This window comes from Garra rufa, chromosome 19, assembly GCF_049309525.1.
Source record: "Garra rufa chromosome 19, GarRuf1.0, whole genome shotgun sequence".
Lineage (NCBI taxonomy): Eukaryota > Metazoa > Chordata > Actinopteri > Cypriniformes > Cyprinidae > Garra > Garra rufa.
In genome coordinates, this window is record NC_133379.1 from 26,398,454 (window position 1) to 26,418,248 (window position 19,795).

A 19,795-nucleotide genomic window follows, 5' to 3' on the forward strand; every position below is an offset into this window, starting at 1 on the left:
GAAAACCAGCTCCAGAATGTACAAGCTCTCATCTCAATAAAAAGCGAGCGCATGAGCGAGCATCATTCTGAGAGGAATCAGATATGTGTGTTTAGACGTAAGTCGGATGTCCAGATTTCATATATATATATATATATATATATATCCAATTAAATCCACATTTGGAAGCGACTCAGATCGGATGTGAAAAAAATCAGATCTTGTGTGGATTTTTATGTTTACACGCATGTCAGATGTGAGCAAAAAACAAATTGTAAATGCAGCCAGGGGTAACACACTGATCCAACAAAACTTGACAAACATTTCTTTTGTTGTTTGTCTGCATTTGTCAGTATAGTGTGTATTGGCTTTCAAGGGGTAGTTCACCCAAAAAAGAAACTTCTGTCATTACTCACCCTCATGTCGCTCCAAAGCCATAAGACCTTCATTCATCTTCAGAACACAAATTAAGATATTTTTGATGAAATCTGAGAATTTTCTGACTCTGCATAGACAGCAACTCAAATGAAAAGCCCATAAAGGTACTAAGGACATTGGTAAAATAGTCCATGTGACATCAGTGGTTCAACCTTAATGTAATGCAGCTACGGGAATTCATTTCATGGGCAAAAATATTAAACAAAAATAACAATATCATTCATCAACTTCTCTTCCTTTGTTAGTCTTCGACGCACAATTACGAGAGTACCAAGACACATGCCTGTGGTTTAAATAAGTAAGGCTGTGCAAAAAACTGCAAATCATTCTATCAAAATCTTCAGACATGGTTACGAAGACATAGTTGTTTTGTTTTCATCTCTTTGTTTTGGTTTGGATATGGATATTTTCCTTACATAAACGCATCGATTCGCTACAGGAGGCCTTTATTCACCCCCCAGAGCCGTGTGAGCACTATTTATTATGGATGGATACACTTTATTGGACTTGTTTTGGAGTGTTGAAGAGAAACACCCACCCATGCCATTATAAAGCTTGGAAGTGCCAGGATAATTTTTTATATAACCCTGATTACATTTGTCTGAAAGAAGGAAGTCATATATACCTAGGATGCCTGGAGGGTGAGTAAATAATGGGCTGATTTTTATTTTTGACTGAACTAACCCTTTAAGCTTGCAAAAGTGAAAGTTATCACCTCACTGTTGAGAAATATAATGTAGCTTTTTAGTAGCGAAGCTATTGTATTGTGATCTCAATAAAAAGTGAGCGCATACAACACGCCGGCATTAAAACGCTATCTTTAAGGGCACACGTGTCGCCCTCGCGTTAGGAGTTCTGAGGGGAATCAGATATGTGTGTTTAGATGTAAGTCGGATGTCCAGATATCTAATATGTTTCCAATTAAAATCCACATTTGGAAGCGGCCCAGATCGGATGTGAAAAAAAATCAGATCTCAAGTGGATTTTTGTGTTTACACGTGTCAGATGTGAGCAAAAAATCGAATTGTAAATGCAGCCGGGGGTAACACACTGATCCAACAAAACTTGACAAACATTTCTTTTGTTGTTTGTCTGCATTTGTCGGTATAGTGTGTATTGGCTTTCAAGGGGTAGTTCACCCAAAAATGAAACTCTCATGTCGCTCCAAACCCATAAGACCTTCATTCATCTGCAGAACACAAATTAAGATATTTTGATGAAATCTGAGAGCTTTCTGACCGAGCATAGACAGCAACTCAACCGAAATGTTCAAGACCAATAAAAGTAGTAAGGACACTGGTAAAATCAGTGGTTCAACCTTAAAGTTATGAAGCTACGGGAATACTTTTTCTTGCGCAAAGAAAACAAAAATAACAACTTTATTTAACAACTTCTTTTCTTCCGTGTTACTCTTTGAAGCACATTTACAAGAGTATCACAACGCATGCCTACTTACAATGAATACAAAAACGGCCATCTGTATCATAATAAAGACCACTACTGTGTTCACCAAATGTTATATTTTATATAACTAGTGATATCATGACAGAAAGTGTCATCTTACACTAAATCATTAATTTGTTTTAATCCTAATATCATTATCTTAGGTCATCAGTGCTTCTTAACAATTAGGCAAAGGCAAATGTTTCACTCAGATAATTGGTTTATGACTCACACTCAGCTATTCTAGCTGAAGGCACTTATTAGTCAAGGATTTCTATTCACAACCAAAAGCGGTACACTTTAATCAACTACAAATAAAATGCCCTCGACAAAATTATTATCAATTCAAAACCGTCTTAAAAAATAAGTGAATATTAAATATCTTTGTTGAAAGGCAGAAAGATGAGGTTGCTGACAAAAATAGGGATGTTAAGGTTAATACAGAATATTTGAAATAGGCTTTAATTAAATCCCACTTGACTTTCCCTGCAGAAATTACAAATGAGAGCTACGTTTTTTGGACGTTTTAACTTAAAAGCCCAGGATCATTTAGTCCACTCGACTGCAGCATCCAATGATTCACAAGGGAGAGTCATTTTGTTCTGAAATGCCCCCTCACTCAGGGAGACAGGGTTCAAGTGCTCAGATTCCCGCGCTGCATCATTGGCCACAAAGTTTAATGATTCTCAAGTCAATGTCTTTGATTTATAGACGCGCTTTAGCTTCGTTACACTCCACGATACCGCCAGACAAGAGCTGCTCTATTTGTGCTTGCTCAAACCCGTACTCCTTCAGCACAGAGCGAGTGTGCTCTCCGATGAAGGGGTCCCGGGAGCAGCAGGGCTCCGCAGTGGAGCGAGACAGAACGGGTGCAGGACGAGGGCTAACTTCCCCCTGAGAGTCTTTGAAGAACGACCCCCGCGCCTTGTTGTGGGGGTGAGAAAGTACCTCATCCAATGACAGCACAGGGGTGACACAGGCATCTGTCCCATCGAAGACCTGACTCCACTCCGCTTGCGTCTTTGTGGCAAACACCTGGGTGAATGTTTCCCTGAGCTGTGGCCAATCAGATACACTCATTTGCACTGGCAGGTCAGCATCGTCCAAGCCCAGGCCTGTGGTGAGAGAGAATTAGATAAGGGAGATAAAAAGAGGAAAGAAATCAATAAAGGAGTTTAGAGGACAAAGATCAAAGAGATCATGAAGGACTATGAATCCAGAAGCCATTAGAACATTACACTGGCTGCAGTAGGTGACTTATAGAGATGGTCTTCTGTTGAGGGTCAAACATGAATAGCAATGGAGTCATTATGGTTTCAAAGGAAGATTAAGAACGCTGAATTTGCACATGGGTCATCAGGAAGTAGGGTGAACGCCTATGCACATACTAATAAAGCATCCTGTGGCTTTGCTTTAATCTTTGCATGCCTGTGCACAAATCGACCGCCATGTAGCCAGATAAATGTGACCCTGAGAATCTTGTGGTTAATTGTACTGAGACGTCATTCAGGTTATAGGGTTATTTTAGGTGAATTAAAAGCAGCTAGATGTTTAGATTACACTGTGTACTTTGTGCACATTGTACTGTGTTCAGAGAAATAAAAAAGTGAAAAGATAAATTAAAAAAAAGAAAAATGCAAAAAAGATAAAATGATAAAAGATGAGAAAGAATTTTTTTTTAATAAAACTAATAAAATAAAACACATAAAATAATAAATATTTAAAAGTTAAAGAAAAAATGTCATGCAAAAATATAAAAATAAAATATTAAAAAGAACAAGAAAATAAAATACAAAATGAGAACAGAAAAAAAATATTTAAGATAGATATGTAATAGATAGATAGTAAAACATTTGAAAGGTAAAAGAAAATAAAACATAAGATATGATGCAAAAATATGGGAATAAATAAATAATGAAAAGAACAAGAAAAAAATCTAACTGAGATATTAAAATGCAAAAATTATAATTTAATTATAAAATAAGCAATAATATGAGAATAAAAAAAAAATAAAGACAGAAAATTAGAACAGAAAAAATAAAAATCAGATTTTAAAATCCAAAAGTTTGATAATAATAAATATTTAATATAGACAGATAATAGATAAATAGATTATAATCAATAATTGTTAAAACAAAAAGTTAAAGAAAATGCAAAAATAAGATATACAAATACAGGGTTTCTGCAGATATGAACAAGTGAAATTTAAGACTTTTTAAGACCTTTTTAATACCACCTTATATGAAATTTAAGACCTAAACCTGTAATGGAAATAGATATTACATTACATGCATATGTGATATTTAATGTGTTTAATGTAAAAAGTAAACAAAATTTCATGGCTGTCATAAATTAAATTTATTACTACGATATACAGTGAACTTTCCATATCAGCAGATACTATTCCACACAAAATATCCCCATAAAAGTACCACTAGAAATATCTGATTTAAAAAAAAAAATTCTGAAGCGATTTTTTTTTTTTTACTTTTGAAATGTATGCGTACCTTTGAAATTTATTTTATGAATTTATCAATAAATTCTAAATGGCTGTTAGCAGTGAGATTACATAATTTACACTGCAAAATTAAAAGTGAGATTAATGTTTTAAATACATTTATTGATTTATAAATATATATATTATAAATGTTATATAAATACTGCGATTCTGTCTGAAGACGCAGAAACTTCCACAGAGGGAGAAAAAAATCTATAGTTGTTAGCAACTGGCCTTAGCCAAGCCCTATATTCAGTTTTTCCAAGCCCAGTTTCGCTAAACTTGCACTTCCTCATAGCTAAAAAGTTAAATCCATTTGACTTCTGCGGTACAATCCGAGAGAGACTCGCGCCAATAACAGAAAGCTGATTGGCTATTGCATGCTGGTCTCATTTGTAGTTTAAATTCAGCAAATTATATTTGGAATAGTGAAATAAAGAACTACAACACCACGGAAACAACAGAAAGAGAATTTAAATGAGCATTAGAGGTAGCGTTACATGGACATCGGAAAAATAAGACCTGTGTAAAATTATTTAAGACCTAGAACAGCGAATTTAAGACTTTTTAAGGCCTAAAATTTTGATTTTTAAATTTTAGACTTTTTAAGACTTTTTAAGACCCCGCGGAAACCCTGAAATAATAAGAACATAAGATGCAAAAATATGAGAACAGAAAAAATAAAAACATAAATAACAAAAATAAGTAAAAACATATAATGAAAAAGAATAAGACTTAAAATGTAAAAAAAAAAAAGAATAAACAGAATTAAAAACTAAAAAGATAAAAAAGGTCATTTTTATATTTAATTTTAATATTTGCACAAATATTTTTCTGTGAACAAACATTCCACATTAACTTAGTTACAATATTCCAAATAAAGAGTGATTATATTGATCCACTTTTTTTGGAAATAGACTCATTCTCCAACCCCCCCCAACCCCCCCCCATAGATCATTGAATCCTATTAGACATCGTGTTCAAAATGACCAACGAGTTCCAATATTTGATGCTATTGGTCTAATAGGAATCAATGATCTATGCTAAGCTATGCTAAAAGTGATATCGCCAGAACAGGAGAACGGCTGAATGGATTTCAAAACGGTAAAACTCAACTTATTAACTCGGGGCGAGTTGGGGAATGAGCCTATTTCCAAAAAAAGTGGAGTGTTCCTTTAAAGATCTCATGGCACATTATCCACGAAGATGTCAAAAGCTCTTCTTAAAGCTGTCTACATACATGCCAGTTGTTTTTAAAACATTTATGATGACTGAAAAAAGAGATGCCTGCAGGCTTTTTTTTTTCATTGCCAAAATACTAAAATAACATCAGACAGCCACCCTGAAGTAAACAGCTAGCATTTATACTTCAATTCACACCATTACACATCCATTACATTCAGCAGATGACAGTACAGCACCATATTAATAAGTAAAATGAAAGCACTGACCTCGAATAAGCTGTTGATAGAACTGAGGCTCAATCGCCCCCACTGCCATGTACTTTCCATCAGACGTTTGGTACGTATCATAGAATGGAGCACCACTATCCAGCAAGTTTTCCCCACGTGGACGATTCCACAGGCCGAGGCTACGGGACTTCCACATGAAAGAGCCAACATATGCTGCACCTTCAACCTACACATAAAGCATAAAAAGCATTTGATGACATAAACACAAGTATCAAGCTGAATTTTTGGTATAAAGCAAAAATGTTGTATTTTATGAATTATTTCACTAAAATAAGAGGGATCATACAAAATGCATGATATTTTTTATTTAGTACTTACTTGAATAAGATATTTCACATAAAAGACATTAACATGTACTCCACAAAAGAAAATAATAGTTGAATTGAAAAAAATGACCCTGTTCAAAAGTTTACATACGCTTGATTCTTAATACTGTGTTGTTACCTGAATGATCCACAGCTGTGCATTTTTTGTTTAGTGATATTTGTTCATGGGTCCCTTGTTTGTCCTGAACAGTTCTGAAAAATACTTTAGGTCTCATAAATTCTTTGGTTTTCCAGCATTTTTGTGTATTTGAACCCTTTCCAACAATGACTATATGATTTTAAGAGCCATCTTTTCACACTGAGGACAACTGAGGGACTCACATGCAACTATTACAGACGGTTCAAACACTCACTGATGCTCCAGAAGGAAACACGTTACATTAAGAGCCAGGGGTGTAATGATGGGTACATTTTTCTTATTTCGCCTAAATATTATATTTTTTTAATTTAGTACTGCCCTTCAGAAACTACAGAAGATACCTACATGTTTTCCAGAAGACAAAATAAGTTACATTCAAAAAGTTTTCAACCCCTGGCTCTTAACACATTGTGTTTCTTTTTGGAGCCTCGGTGAGCGTTTGAACCTTCTGTAATAGTTGCATATGAGTCCCTCAGGTGTCCTCAGTTCATCATTCAGGTATTGTTGGAAAGGGTTCAAATACACAAATTCTGAAAAACCAAAGAATCAGTACCTAAGGGACTTGAAGAACAGTGAGTAGTGAGTAGTGAGTAGTTTAACAGTTCAGGACAAATAAGAGAATCATATTTATAATTTGTATTAATTCAACTATTATTTTCTCTTATGGACTATATGTAAATGTCTTTTATTTGAAATGTCTTATTCAGGTCAGTACTAAATAAAAAAATAACATGCATTTTGCACAATCCCTCTTATTTTGGTAAAATAATTAACATTTGGCAGATTCTGCAAGGTGTATGTAAACATTTGACTTCAATTGTACACACATGAATGCACTGAACAAGACTTAAATTTGGCACCACAGGGGAAGATTTAAGCAAGTTTGTAATACAAGCACACCACAGTGAAACACAGCCTGCAGTTCTGTCGAGGATTGCAGCAGTTTGATTACCACATCCATGGCACAGCAGGACTTGAAAGCTGCCATATCATGAGTAATCAAAATGTCTTTGATCTTTTATGCATTATAAAGCTTGATGTCCTATGAAAACATAACCTTCAAATATTTCAAAAAGAGCATTTATCTAAACCAAACATCAAAAACTGAGTTAATTTTGCAGCAATATACTGAATTCAAACAACACATCCATGCTGTCTTATGAAAAATAGATTGCATTTATTCTTAACAAGGTCCCTGATCTTTCAATCTGATTTAAAGAGTGCGTGTGGCATATTTCAGCAGTGATTTTATAAACCAGTCACAATGTAATACTGCACAGTCTTTACAAAGACTGTTACTAAAGCATGGAAAGGGTAAAAAACTATATTTGACAAAACAATAAACTCTCAAAGGTTGTGTGAGCAGCGGCAGAGAAAGCAATACGTGCTGTTAATAATTTCACATGCAATGGGGACATTTCTCAAAGGGACAGCAATAAAAAAAAATCAGGCTGTTTACTTCAGAGAATGGGTTGAAACTGGCAATGAAAAACTAGCACAATGTCTCGCACAAATAAACTCACTAGCATAAGTAGACTTATGTTAAATATGTATGTCATGATATGACCCCTTTAAAGTATTAGATCTTGAACTAAATCGGTTCTGAATGACAAATCTGGCATCATTTGGCAAAGGTTAAAGGGTCAGTAGCAAGTGTTCCAGAAACATTTTCACAGATGAAAAGAAACCTTTGTAGGTCAAATCCTCCAGATTGATGCATAAAAATAAATATATATGCATTTCAAAGACTGTGACCTCGCAAAATTAAGTTCAATGTGGATATACTTCACTTATTTCCCAGTGAACCCAGCCTTCAAAGAGACGTTGGCAATCTGGGTTTCTATTTGCGCATATGATTGGCCTGACCACCAAGAAGTCACTCTTCCAGAAGATGTCTGTTGCTCCACCTAATACTGAATATGTTATCACGTTATTCCTCAAAAAGCTATTTCTTCACACTTCCATCTTTCGTATTGGTCAGAGAAAGACATGTATCTTTTTTCTCAGAATTGTGAGATTTAAACTCAAAATTCTGAGAAATTGCGTAATAAAAACTTGCAATTATGAATTATTAAGTCAGAATTGTGAGATATAAATGTAAAATTCTGACTTTTTCACAGAATTTCACAGAAATGCAACTGTGTGTTATTACGTCAGATTTGAGATTGCAATTTTGAGAACATATCAATCTTTTTTTCCCATAATTGGACTTCGTAACTCTCAACTGCGAGTTTATATCACAATTCTAAGAAAAAAGTCGGATTTGCATGAAAAAAGTCAGAATTGTGAGGTATAAACTCACATTTGTAAGAAAGTCAGAATTGTGATGCACAAACTCGCATTGACTTGTTTATTACAACTCGCTTGTTTGGATGTCAATGTGAAGATGACAGTGGTCAAACACTATTTGGGATTCAAACTGACAGTGTACACAGCCCCAGAACAAATGTTGCGTAACACAATTATGAAATGCTAATGAAACACCCAGGCCGCCTCTTAAATTTCTAATAAGTATTTAAATGAAAAACTCCGAAAGCATAAAGTTTGCAGGGTATAATGCATCCAAATTGGCATGCAAGAAAAAACTATTTGCCTGCCTTACGGGTTAATAACACTGACGTTGCTAAAAGCGGCTGTCAGTATCAAACGACAGGTTTTATCAAAAAGTGGCAAGGTGACTCTCACGGGAAAGTGCTTCAGATATCTTTACTGCCTAACAGGCAAACATCTAATCATCATTACCACAGCTCCTGCCCACATTGACATTAGCTTGGCGCACATGCGTCTATCAGGAGAAACTCTCCACTTGCGCTGCAGCTTTGCTCCAGGTCTGAATGGCTAATGTGAGAGGTGCTTCAATACTGGATTGTCACATATTAAGCTCTATATTTACCACTGTTTATTTCCTTAAGGGCCTAAAGTGTCAGAGATCAGACTGTGTTAAAGTAAATTACATAACCTCAGTCGATTTGGAGCTCCGTTGTCTGGTTGAGGCTTTCTAACGCATAAAAACGCAACTAGGGCTAAATGAAATGTCATATTTAATTAACAAGCAGAATAGCAATTGCTAATCGCCATTACACCTAGTGTAGCGTGAATAAAACAGAGTACTTTAATGAACTGACCAATGTACCAGCAAACCTCAAATTGATTTTTTTGCCCAGCTGCTTCAAACAAACACCTACAGGGTTAACACGTTGACTTAATACGGAAAGTGTGAATTAGTGTTTAATTTGTGCTAGATGATTTAACAAAAAAAAAAACTCACACTAATTACTACTGCTACAACTACTACTAAAGTACTACTAAATATTACAATAATGTCAATAATTATAATTATAAACCTCAAATGTAATATATGTAGAAAATATGACAATAGTCTTTTATTATTACTCAGCTTGTAAAGCTGATTTTAGATCGACACCAACTATGGACTGATGTACAGAACTGTCAGAGGGTGCTGGGCGATTTACCGTTTCAAACAATAAACCAGTTTTAATTACTCACATGGATTAAATCTTTAAAAAACGGCACACCACGTGCCAAGGTGCTAAGCAACGTAGACATAGTCGTAAATTGAGAGGAGATTCCTGCAATACTACTGCCTAATGATTAGGAGATATTAATAATAACACAACTTATTCTTTAACTAGGCAAATAAACCAACTGTAAACGCATGTTAACGGAAGACGCAAAGAGGAGAAGATACTGTATATACTGGGGTTTATAATAATCTATCTCTGAGGAAAATTAACTGTCTTTAGAGAAGTTTAGATTATATTTTCTTACCTCTGTATAATGCATATTAATGTAGTATTTAAAAGTGCAGTGCTGCTTTGTTTACAATAGTAACCAAGAAAACGCTGTATCGCTGCTGTTCCATAAGTTTTGAAAGCTTGTTTCTGTTATAAAGTCAAGTCTGAGAAATAAACTTACAATTTTGAGAAATAAACTCACAATTCTGACTTTTTTCCTCAAAATTGCAAGTTTATACTTTGCAATTATGACTTTTTTCTCAGAATTGTGAGACACAAACTTGCAATTGCGAGTAATAAAGTCTAATTTTGAGGGGGAAAAAGACTAATGTGTTCTCAGAATTGAGTTTATTTCTCACAGTTCTGACTTAACTTGCAATTGTGTTTTAAAGTCAGAATTGTGAGATATAAACTCGTAATTCTGAGAAAAGTGCCACAATTGCGAGATGTAAACTTGCAATTTTGAGAAAAAAAAGTCAGAATTGCGAGTTTATTTCTCAGAATTGTGAGTTTATTTCTCAGAAGTTACTTCATAAAATGTAAATGTGAGTTTGTATCACACAATTCTGAGAAGAAATTATTATCTCTTTTTAATTTGATGGTGGAGACAGGTTGTCAGAGTGCAATTTTGAGGGGGAAAAAGACTAATGTGTTCTCAGAATTGCAAGCTTATATATCTCACAGATCTGACTTAAAGGAGTAGTTTAAGCAAGTCATTTTCGCAAATATTATTATTAAAAGTAGAAAATGTAAATTTGTGAGGGTTTATAATTAACCACTATGATGTGTTTTTTTTTTTCAAATAATGATTGCAAATATAACAGAGACCGGTGAAGTATGAAAATCTCAGCGAGCTGTAAAATAAAATAAAATTTCTCATGCTAAATAGTTTATTTCTCAGAATTTACTTCATAAAATGTAAATGTGAGTTTGTATCAAGCAATTCTGAGAAGAAATTATTATCTCTTTTTAATTTGATGGTGGAGACAGGTTGTCAGAGTGCAATTTTGAGGGGGAAAAAGACTAATGTGTTCTCAGAATTGCAAGCTTATATATCTCACAGATCTGACTTAAAGGAGTAGTTTAAGCAAGTCATTTTCGCAAATATTATTATTAAAAGTAGAAAATGTAAATTTGTGAGGGTTTATAATTAACCACTATGATGTGTTTTTTTTTTTCAAATAATGATTGCAAATATAACAGAGACCGGTGAAGTATGAAAATCTCAGCGAGCTGTAAAATAAAATAAAATTTCTCATGCTAAATAGTTTATTTCTCAGAATTTACTTCATAAAATGTAAATGTGAGTTTGTATCAAGCAATTCTGAGAAGAAATTATTATCTCTTTTTAATTTGATGGTGGAGACAGGTTGTCAGAGTGCAATTTTGAGGGGGAAAAAGACTAATGTGTTCTCAGAATTGCAAGCTTATATCTCACAGATCTGACTTAAAGGAGTAGTTCACTTTCAAAAATGTACAAAAATGTACAGATAATGTACTCACCCCCTTGTCATCCAAGATGTTCATGCCTTTGTTTCTTCAGTCGTAAAGAAACTGTGTTTTTTGAGGAAAACATTTCAGGATTCCTCTCCATATAATGGACTTCTATGGTGCCCCTGAGTTTGAACTTACAAAAAGCAGTTTAAATGCAGCTTCAAAGGGCTCTAAATGATCTCAGCTGAGGAAGAAGGGTCTTATCTAGCGAAACGATCTGTTATTTTCTAAAAACATTTACAACTTACATACTTTTAATCTCAAACACTCGTCTTGCTGAGCTAGACAAGACGTGCATTTGAGGTTAAAAAGTATATAAATTGTATTTTTTTTTTTTTTTTTAAATAACCCATTGTTTTGCTAAATAAGACCTTTCTTTCTTTGGCTGTGATCGTTTAGAGCCCTTTGAAGGTGCATTTTGGAAGTTCAAACTCAGGGGCACCATAGAAGTCCATTATATGGAGAGAAATCCTGAAATGTTTACTCAAAAAACCATTTCCTTGTGACTGAAGAAAGAAAGACATGAACATCTTGGATGGCAAGGGGGTGAGTACATTATCTGTAAATTTTTGTTCTGAAAGTGAACTACTCCTTTAACTTGCAATTGTGTTATAAAGTCAGAATTGTGAGATATAAACTCGCAATTCTGAGAAAAGTGTCACAATTGCAAGATGTTTTATAAAGACGAAAAAAGTGAGTTTATTTCTCAGAATTTACTTTATAACACGTAAAAGTGAGTTTATATCATGCAATCTTTTCTGAGAAAAAAAGTCACTTTATAACTCACAATTGCGAGTTTGTCAATTCTGGGAAAAAAAGTGGAATTGCGAGTTTGTATCATGCAGTTCTGAGAAAAAAGTCAGAATTGCAAGATGTAAACGAAGTAAACTCGCAATTGTGAGAAATAAGTGAGAATTGTAAGATAAAAAGTAGCAATTAATTTAAATTAAAATAAAAAATGTATTTAGTGGTGGAAACAGGCTTCCATAATAAGCTCCACCTGCTGTCAGAGAGTGAATTTGCTCTCTCATTTAATGCAGATATTCTATGTAGCATAATTTCACAAAGCTAAGGTCAGACCATTCCATTTTCGCTTTAAATTGTGAAAGTTTACCATCTAATTTAAATGAAACCTGCTCATACTGATTGTGATTAAAATGCAGTGGTTCTGCAACTGTTTTATGCAATCTGATTCACATAAAGACACGGTCAAGGAAAACCGTGATAAATCATAAAACCACCAGAATCTTTTCAGCACTACTGTCAGATATTATCCTTATATTATAATCATTACAAGAACAAGTTGTAATTGCCGCCTAACATGTTCATTGTGTCTGCTTTACATATTTAACTAACCACATCACATGCATTATATTATAGCTGTATATTACTATACCATACCAATATTACTTTGAAACACTCACTGCCTAAAAACAGAATACTTCCTAACTGTAAAATAACTGTATATTGTTTTTCTCTTGCTCATTTCCATGTTACAACTTGAAATTGACATTAGTATTCTATACGCTACGTTGTATGACTCTCTTGCAGATTCCCAGCAGATATACAGCTGATGTAGACTTGTCACTAGCCACTTTCTCACACCACGGAATCGCTCTAAGAATGCAATACAAGCCTTTGAGCAAACACTTATCTCAGAAAATATGAGAAAATGTCAGATGCTAATAATACAAGCAAGTCATTTTCGCAAATATTATTATTAAAAGTAGAAAATGTAAATTTGTGAGGGTTTATAATTAACCACTATGATGTGTGGTTTTTTTTTTTTCAAATAATGATTGCAAATATAACAGAGACCAGTGAAGTATGAAAATCTCAGCGAGCTGTAAAATAAAATCAAATATTGCAATTTCTCATGCTTGAGCAAACGATTCCTTAGCGGCGCTAGTTTTCATACTTTATTGGTTACCAAGAATTAATAATGAGCTTTGCAGCCAAATAGTTAGTTTTAACTATAGTTTTAACCACAGTTCCAAATTCAAATGCATAATATTTGTGAATAAACAGCTAAACAGCAAATTACATTTAGGCTCTCAGGGACCCAGTGGAGAACGGGCAAGACCACAATATTAGCAATTCCTTACTTCGTGGGTCATCCTATTTGGAAAAACCTCTCTAACAGTACTCACACATAGCTGTGGTAATGAAAATAGATAGTACCAATATAAGCAACTTGAAAGGAAAAACCAAGCAATTATTGGAAAACTTAGATTGCCGAAAACTATTGACAGGTTGTTCAGAACATGGGGTGATCGTATTGAGATAAACAAGACTTGTAATTGCTTCATTCCATGCAGTGAATGGTCAAAACAGGTAGAGGAAAAGGATTTTTAGCACTGTGAGGGGGGAAAACAATTCATGACACCCTCTGTATTATATAAATTTGATGGTATGGAATGAAAGTAAGCCGGCACAAGTGCTGCTTTCTCTAGTCACTCGATTGTTAGTTTTAGCTAACCAGCCCAAGAAACTATCGCATTCAAAAGAGTTTGTAGAAAAACAGGAAATTGCCCTACTGTTTTTTTTCAAAGAGAAGCTAATAACAATTTGTCAGTAGGAACCCAGTTTAAGATGAGGTGCTGTATCTCACCATGCTGGCATCAATGATTTGGCCTTGTCCTGACCTGCTCCTTTCCAGGAGAGCCAACACAATCCCAAATGCACACATGAGACCTCCCCCAGCAAAGTCTGCTACCAAATTCAGTGGAGCGTAGGGTTTCTCTGAGCTACGGCCCAGCATGGACAGCAACCCTATTACAGACAGAGATGGACAGGGACATGCTGAGAACTGCAGAATGGAGAATAATTACTGTAAGAGTTATTTTTAAATCACAGTTAAAGGTCAGCTAAAAATACCACTAATTAAGTCACTTGCATCACAACCGAGCATTTGTTTCCTTCCTCTGTGCTTTCAAACCGGTTTAAATATTATTGCCTGTTCAGTGGCTTTAAAAAATGTAGCAAATGAAGAAAAAATAAGTGTTATTACAAGTAAAAGTATTATAAATTTCAGATTTAACACACAACTTACCGAAGGCCAATGTCATTACAGATAAATAAGTTACAAATGTATATTATACTGTAAGCACATAAAAGGTCAAAGCAAACAGACAACATAGGTCTCAAAAATGGAATCAAACTTGCATTATGCAATAAAACAGTCTTTGTGCTCTATAATACCATGGCAATGCATGCTAGTTGGTGTTAATTAAAAAAAGCATCATATATTCACAATTATATGTCTGGTAATGACGTCAATAAAACTGCTAATTAATGCATTGATGGTACAAGACACTATCTAAATCTGGTGTTGTTTTTTTAAATGAAAGCAAAACTGAAATGCACCTGCCAGGATGATCTTATTTTAATGCACATATAGCTTTAGTTAATATTTTATGTAGTTAGCAGATGCTTTTATCCAAAGCAACTTCAACTGAATTCTAAATATAATATTTTAATGTTTTCTTCTGCCTGCATTTATTTGATCTAAAATACAGCAAAAGCAGTAATATTGTGAAATATTTTTACTATTTAAAATTACTGCTTTCTATTTGAATATATTTTAAAATGTTATTTATTCCTGTGATCAAAATTTAATTTCAGCATCATTACTCCAGTCTTCAGTGTCACATGATTCTTCAGAAATCATTCTAATATGCTGATTTACTGTTCAAGAAAAGTAAAATGAACAAAAGTTGTGATAAAGACATTTATAATGTTACAAAAGATTTCTATTTCAGATAAATGCTGTTCTTCTGAACATTTTTATTAATCAAAGAAACCTTTGAAAAATTATACTCAGCTGTTTTCAACATAATTTATTTGAGCAGCAAATCAGAATATTAGAATGATTTATGAAGGATCATGTGACTGGAATAATGATGCTAAAATATCTACATAAATAAATAAAATATATTCAAATAGAATACAGGTATTTTAAACATTAACACTATTTCAAAATTTTACTGTTTTTGCTGTACTTTGGATCATTAAGCTTTTATTGTAATAATGACGGCATTGTCTTCAGTTCCAGTTATAAAATTTGAAATTATGACTCAAAGCAGAAACATACATTAATAATGCATTTAATTAATTTGATCCAAAGTACATTTGCTGTTCAAAAACTTTTGACTGGTAGTGTATATTTTATCACCCAACTACTACTAAGCTAACTACTAAAAAAAAAAAAAACTTTACTTAAGCTTTTATTGTAATAATAACTGCATTGTCTTCAGTTCCAATTATATAATTTGAAGCGGAAACATACATTATTAATGCATTTACTGTTGCTACACTTGAAAATATTAAGAACATTAGCCCTGTAAAAAATATTAAGAACATTAGGTTCTATATATTCAAGCTTATAGATATAAATGACTGGACACCAAATGCTACAAATTAATATTTTGAAAAAAAACTAAACACACAAAAACTGTACCTAGTAGTTTTCATTTTAGACCTACAATAATTGAGGAAATTAATTATCAAATGCAATTTTCTGGAAGTCTTTGAAAGCTCCTTTCTAAATTGATTTGGCTCAAAAATCTGAAAATTTGAATGGACATGATGCCTCTGAAGCTGTGCAAATCAATCAAATCAAATAGTAAAAATTAAAATTCATACAAAAATTATCTCACGCTCAAAGATCAACACAGCATAATTTCCATTGAAATTATTTTAATTAACAGCACCACAGATCCAGACTGCTAGTCTGTGATCATGCCTCAGTGTGAAGGACACAAAAGTTAAACTCTTGTAAGAAAAGTTTTCCAGATATTTTGAACTTCACATAGCTCAAGCTCTATAATCTACTCTGCTTTGCAACCACCGTGCCTGAGGGCATTCTGGGAAAGCTTATTAGCCAGCTCCTCTGCACCTGTTTAACATTGGTCTTTACCTGACATGGCCAGGTAGTTGATATCATGCCCGGCAGCCTTGGCGTATGATCCGCTCTGACCGTAGCCAGTAAGTCGTGCGTAGATCAGGCGTGGGTTCTCTTTTAGTAAATCTTCAGGACCTAATCCCATCTTCTCCATAACACCTTAATTATACCAGAGAGATAAAATAATGAAGCATGAAAAGCAACAAACCCTGAAGGTAAATAAATTTGAATTTAGAGGACCAGAGGTTACACTGCAGCAAATTGTTTGGATTTAAAATCAGGAAAGAAATGGCAATTACCCATTTACGTCAAGAACATTTTTCCCCTCATTAATCAACAATGCTTTCACTAAAACACTAAAACTATTTAGACAATATGGACTGAGGGTAATTCATTTGCAAACAAAAAGAACTAATGTTGATAGAATGTGCTGTACTATCTTGCATTAAAATGAAAGAACATTGATTTATTTTGTAATTACTGTTTATCAGAACTGCCATTATAATTAAGATTAGCAGAGGCAGCAAAAGACAAAATAAGACAAAATAACAACAAATATATTTTATATTATTTTATTTTATTTTATTTGTATTGTAATACATACAGTCAAGCCCAAAATTATTCATACCCCTGGCAAACTCTGACTTAAAGTTACTTTTATTCAACCAGCTTTTTTTTTTGTTTGTTTTTTTTCAAGTTTTTGTTGTTTTTTGACTGAAAAATGACACAGACTTCTCCCAAAAGATAATAAGAAAAGAATATTTCTCAGCTTTTATTTACATTTGAACATAAAGTGGCATGTCCAAAATTATTCATACCCTTTGCAAACTGTCACAGTCTATGGGAAAATCCAAAGTTCTATACCATTCCAAATAGTTCAAGCTGTTCTAAAGCATCCTAATTACCCTGATTCATTGGGGACAGCTGTTTTAATCAACTCAACAGGTAAAAACAGAATGGACAGTCATGGCTAAGACAAAGGAGCTCACTGAGGCTGTGGCTGCGCACTGTGGCTGCTCACAAGTCAGGAAAAGGCTATAAGACCATATCTAAATGTGGCTACAGTGCAAAATATTATTAAAAAATACAAGACGTTCCACACTGTGAAAAATCTCAGAGGACGTGGTCGGAAGCCAAAAGTGACACCTGTGCTGGCCAGGAGGATAGTTAGAGAGATAGTGAAAGAATCCAAGGATCACCACCAAGGCCATCTTGATGACATCTCAAAGCAGACAGTCCAATGGACACTGCACACCGCTGCGTTCCACAGACACAGACCAAGGAGGACACCACTTATCCAGATAAGGCACACAAAAGCCTGCTTGGCCTTTGCAGATGCTCATCTGGATAAAGAAGAAGACTTCTGGTCTTCTGTTTTATGGTCAGATGAAACAAAAATTGAATTGTTTGGCCACAATGATGTAGCCTTTATTTTGCGTACAAAAGGAGAAGCCTTCAACCCTAAGAACACCATCCCCACTGTCAAACATGGTGGTGGGAACCTAATGTTTTGGGTTGTTTTGGGTTGTGACCAGGGAACCTAATCACAGTAAACGGCACCATGAAAAAGGAGCAATACATCAAAATTCTCAACAACAACATCAGGCAGTCTGCATTGAAACTTGGCCTTGGGCACCAGTGGACATTTCAGCATGACAACGACCCAAAACACACAGCAAAAGTGGTGAAGAAATGGTTAGCAGACAAAAACATTAACTTTTGCAGTGGCCCAGCCAGAGTCCTGACTTAAATCCAATTGAGAATCTGTGGAGGGAGATAAAGATCAGGGTGATGGCAAGGAGACCCTCCAACCTGAAAGAGTAGGAGCTCATCGCTAAAGATGAATTGGCCAAAAATACCAGTGGAGACATGCAAAAAGCTGGTCAGCAATTATAGGAAACGTTTGATTGCTGTAATAGCGAGTAAAGACTTTTCTATTGACTATTGAGAATGGTATGAATAATTTTGGACATGCCATTTTTTGTTCAAATGTAAATAAAAGATGAATAATTATTTTATCCACAATAATGCCTCTTGTACATTGTCTTATTATCTTCTGGGAGACGTTAAAAAAAACTTGCTGGTTGAATAAAAGTAACTTTAAGTTAGAATTTGCCAGGGATATGAATAATTTCGGGCTTGACTGTCTTTTATATATTAAAAAGGCGCTTTTTAAAAAAAAAACAACAACGTTAATATTGTGTTAAGGATTGTTTGACAAAAGTGTCTTCCCGTTTGGGGTCATGTTTGCTTCTTTTAATAAAGACACTGACCTTTACGATAGGGCTCCAGAACCACATCTGACTGAACACACAGTCTTTTCAAAACAGCGACACCTTTGGGATTCTTCAGATTCAAGGCCACTGATTGTTTGCCTCTTGCTTGAGTATCTACAGTCATTGCCACCTTTGTCCGATCTACCCGGATCACCCTGGCACCGAAGTCCGCCAGTATCATCCCGCAGAAGGGTGCAGGAGCCAGTCCTGCAAGCTCAATTACACGCACTCCTGCCAGAGCCATAACGGAACCTGTATATTACACGTCAAAGAAATACTTTAAAATTATAATTATGCAGTGTAGAAGTGGTGGAAACACACTAAACATATAACGTTATGTAGCCTACAATATTAAACATTGTGCGATGCTTTAATAAAAAGGATATTAATAAAACACCGTGTGTATAAACAAATGACAGTTGGTATTTGGGTGACAGTTCACTCCAGCGGTCCATTCCAAACTTATTATTAAACCAGTAAACCACAGTATTACTACATAACAACAGCTCGTTGTATATGTTTTATGCTCAGAAAACACCTCTGAGCAAACAACACAAGATAAAACACTAGGTGTCACGACTTTGATACAAACTAACGTTACACACTACATACCTTTTAAATTTTGCACTTCGAACCGAACGGCTCGGCGCGTGTTTATGACGCAATCGCACAGGATTGTGGGAGTTGTAGTTGTAACGCGCTCTTTCGCACTCTTTGGCTTTCTCTTTCTCTTGATTTTCTGTTTTGTTAATGAGTTAGGCTATTCTACTCATCCAAAGGGGGATTATGAAAGCATTTTCATCTGTTTGGTTTTAGATTTGAGCAGTTTTTCAAAAATTATTTTGCGTAGCCAACAAAAGTCAAGAGAAATAGACCAGTTCAGGACTATTTCCTTGACGTTTGATAAAAATGGGTCTGTTAAAGCGTAAATGTGACTTTCTGTAGATAATAATGATTTATGAACCAATTTCTCATCGCCATAATAGTCTGTCTCAGTGGGTAATGTATTTATATGACACAGTGCAATGAATGATAGCGTTTATTTTATTTAGCCTAATCTTTCTGTTTCACTT

At 34.5% G+C, this 19,795-nt stretch overlaps 1 protein-coding gene across 1 annotated transcript; it reads right to left on the reverse strand.

Moving 5' to 3' along the window:
• Nucleotides 1-1,922: 1,922 nt before the first annotated feature.
• On the reverse strand, nt 1,923-19,367 carry amacr (alpha-methylacyl-CoA racemase). The gene is made up of 6 exons (XM_073824804.1): nt 19,335-19,367; nt 18,720-18,974; nt 16,462-16,605; nt 14,155-14,315; nt 5,809-5,995; nt 1,923-2,975 (listed from the first exon to the last, which is right to left on the reverse strand). Exons 2-6 carry the CDS (start codon nt 18,964-18,966, stop codon nt 2,566-2,568), a joined length of 1,149 nt encoding a protein of 382 aa, XP_073680905.1. The 5' UTR covers nt 18,967-18,974; nt 19,335-19,367; the 3' UTR covers nt 1,923-2,565.
• Between the last annotated feature and the right edge of the window lie 428 nt (nt 19,368-19,795).

Coding starts and splice junctions, on each gene's coding strand:
- amacr (XM_073824804.1), bottom strand. CDS start 18,966: ATGGCTCTGGCAGGAGTGCGTGTAATTGAGCTTGCAGGACTGGCTCCT. Junction 16,606..18,719: donor TCTGGAGCCCTATCGTAAAG/GTCAGTGTCTTT, acceptor GGTATAATTAAG/GTGTTATGGAGAAGATGGGA. Junction 5,996..14,154: donor AAATCATTGATGCCAGCATG/GTGAGATACAGC, acceptor CTTTATGTGTAG/GTTGAAGGTGCAGCATATGT.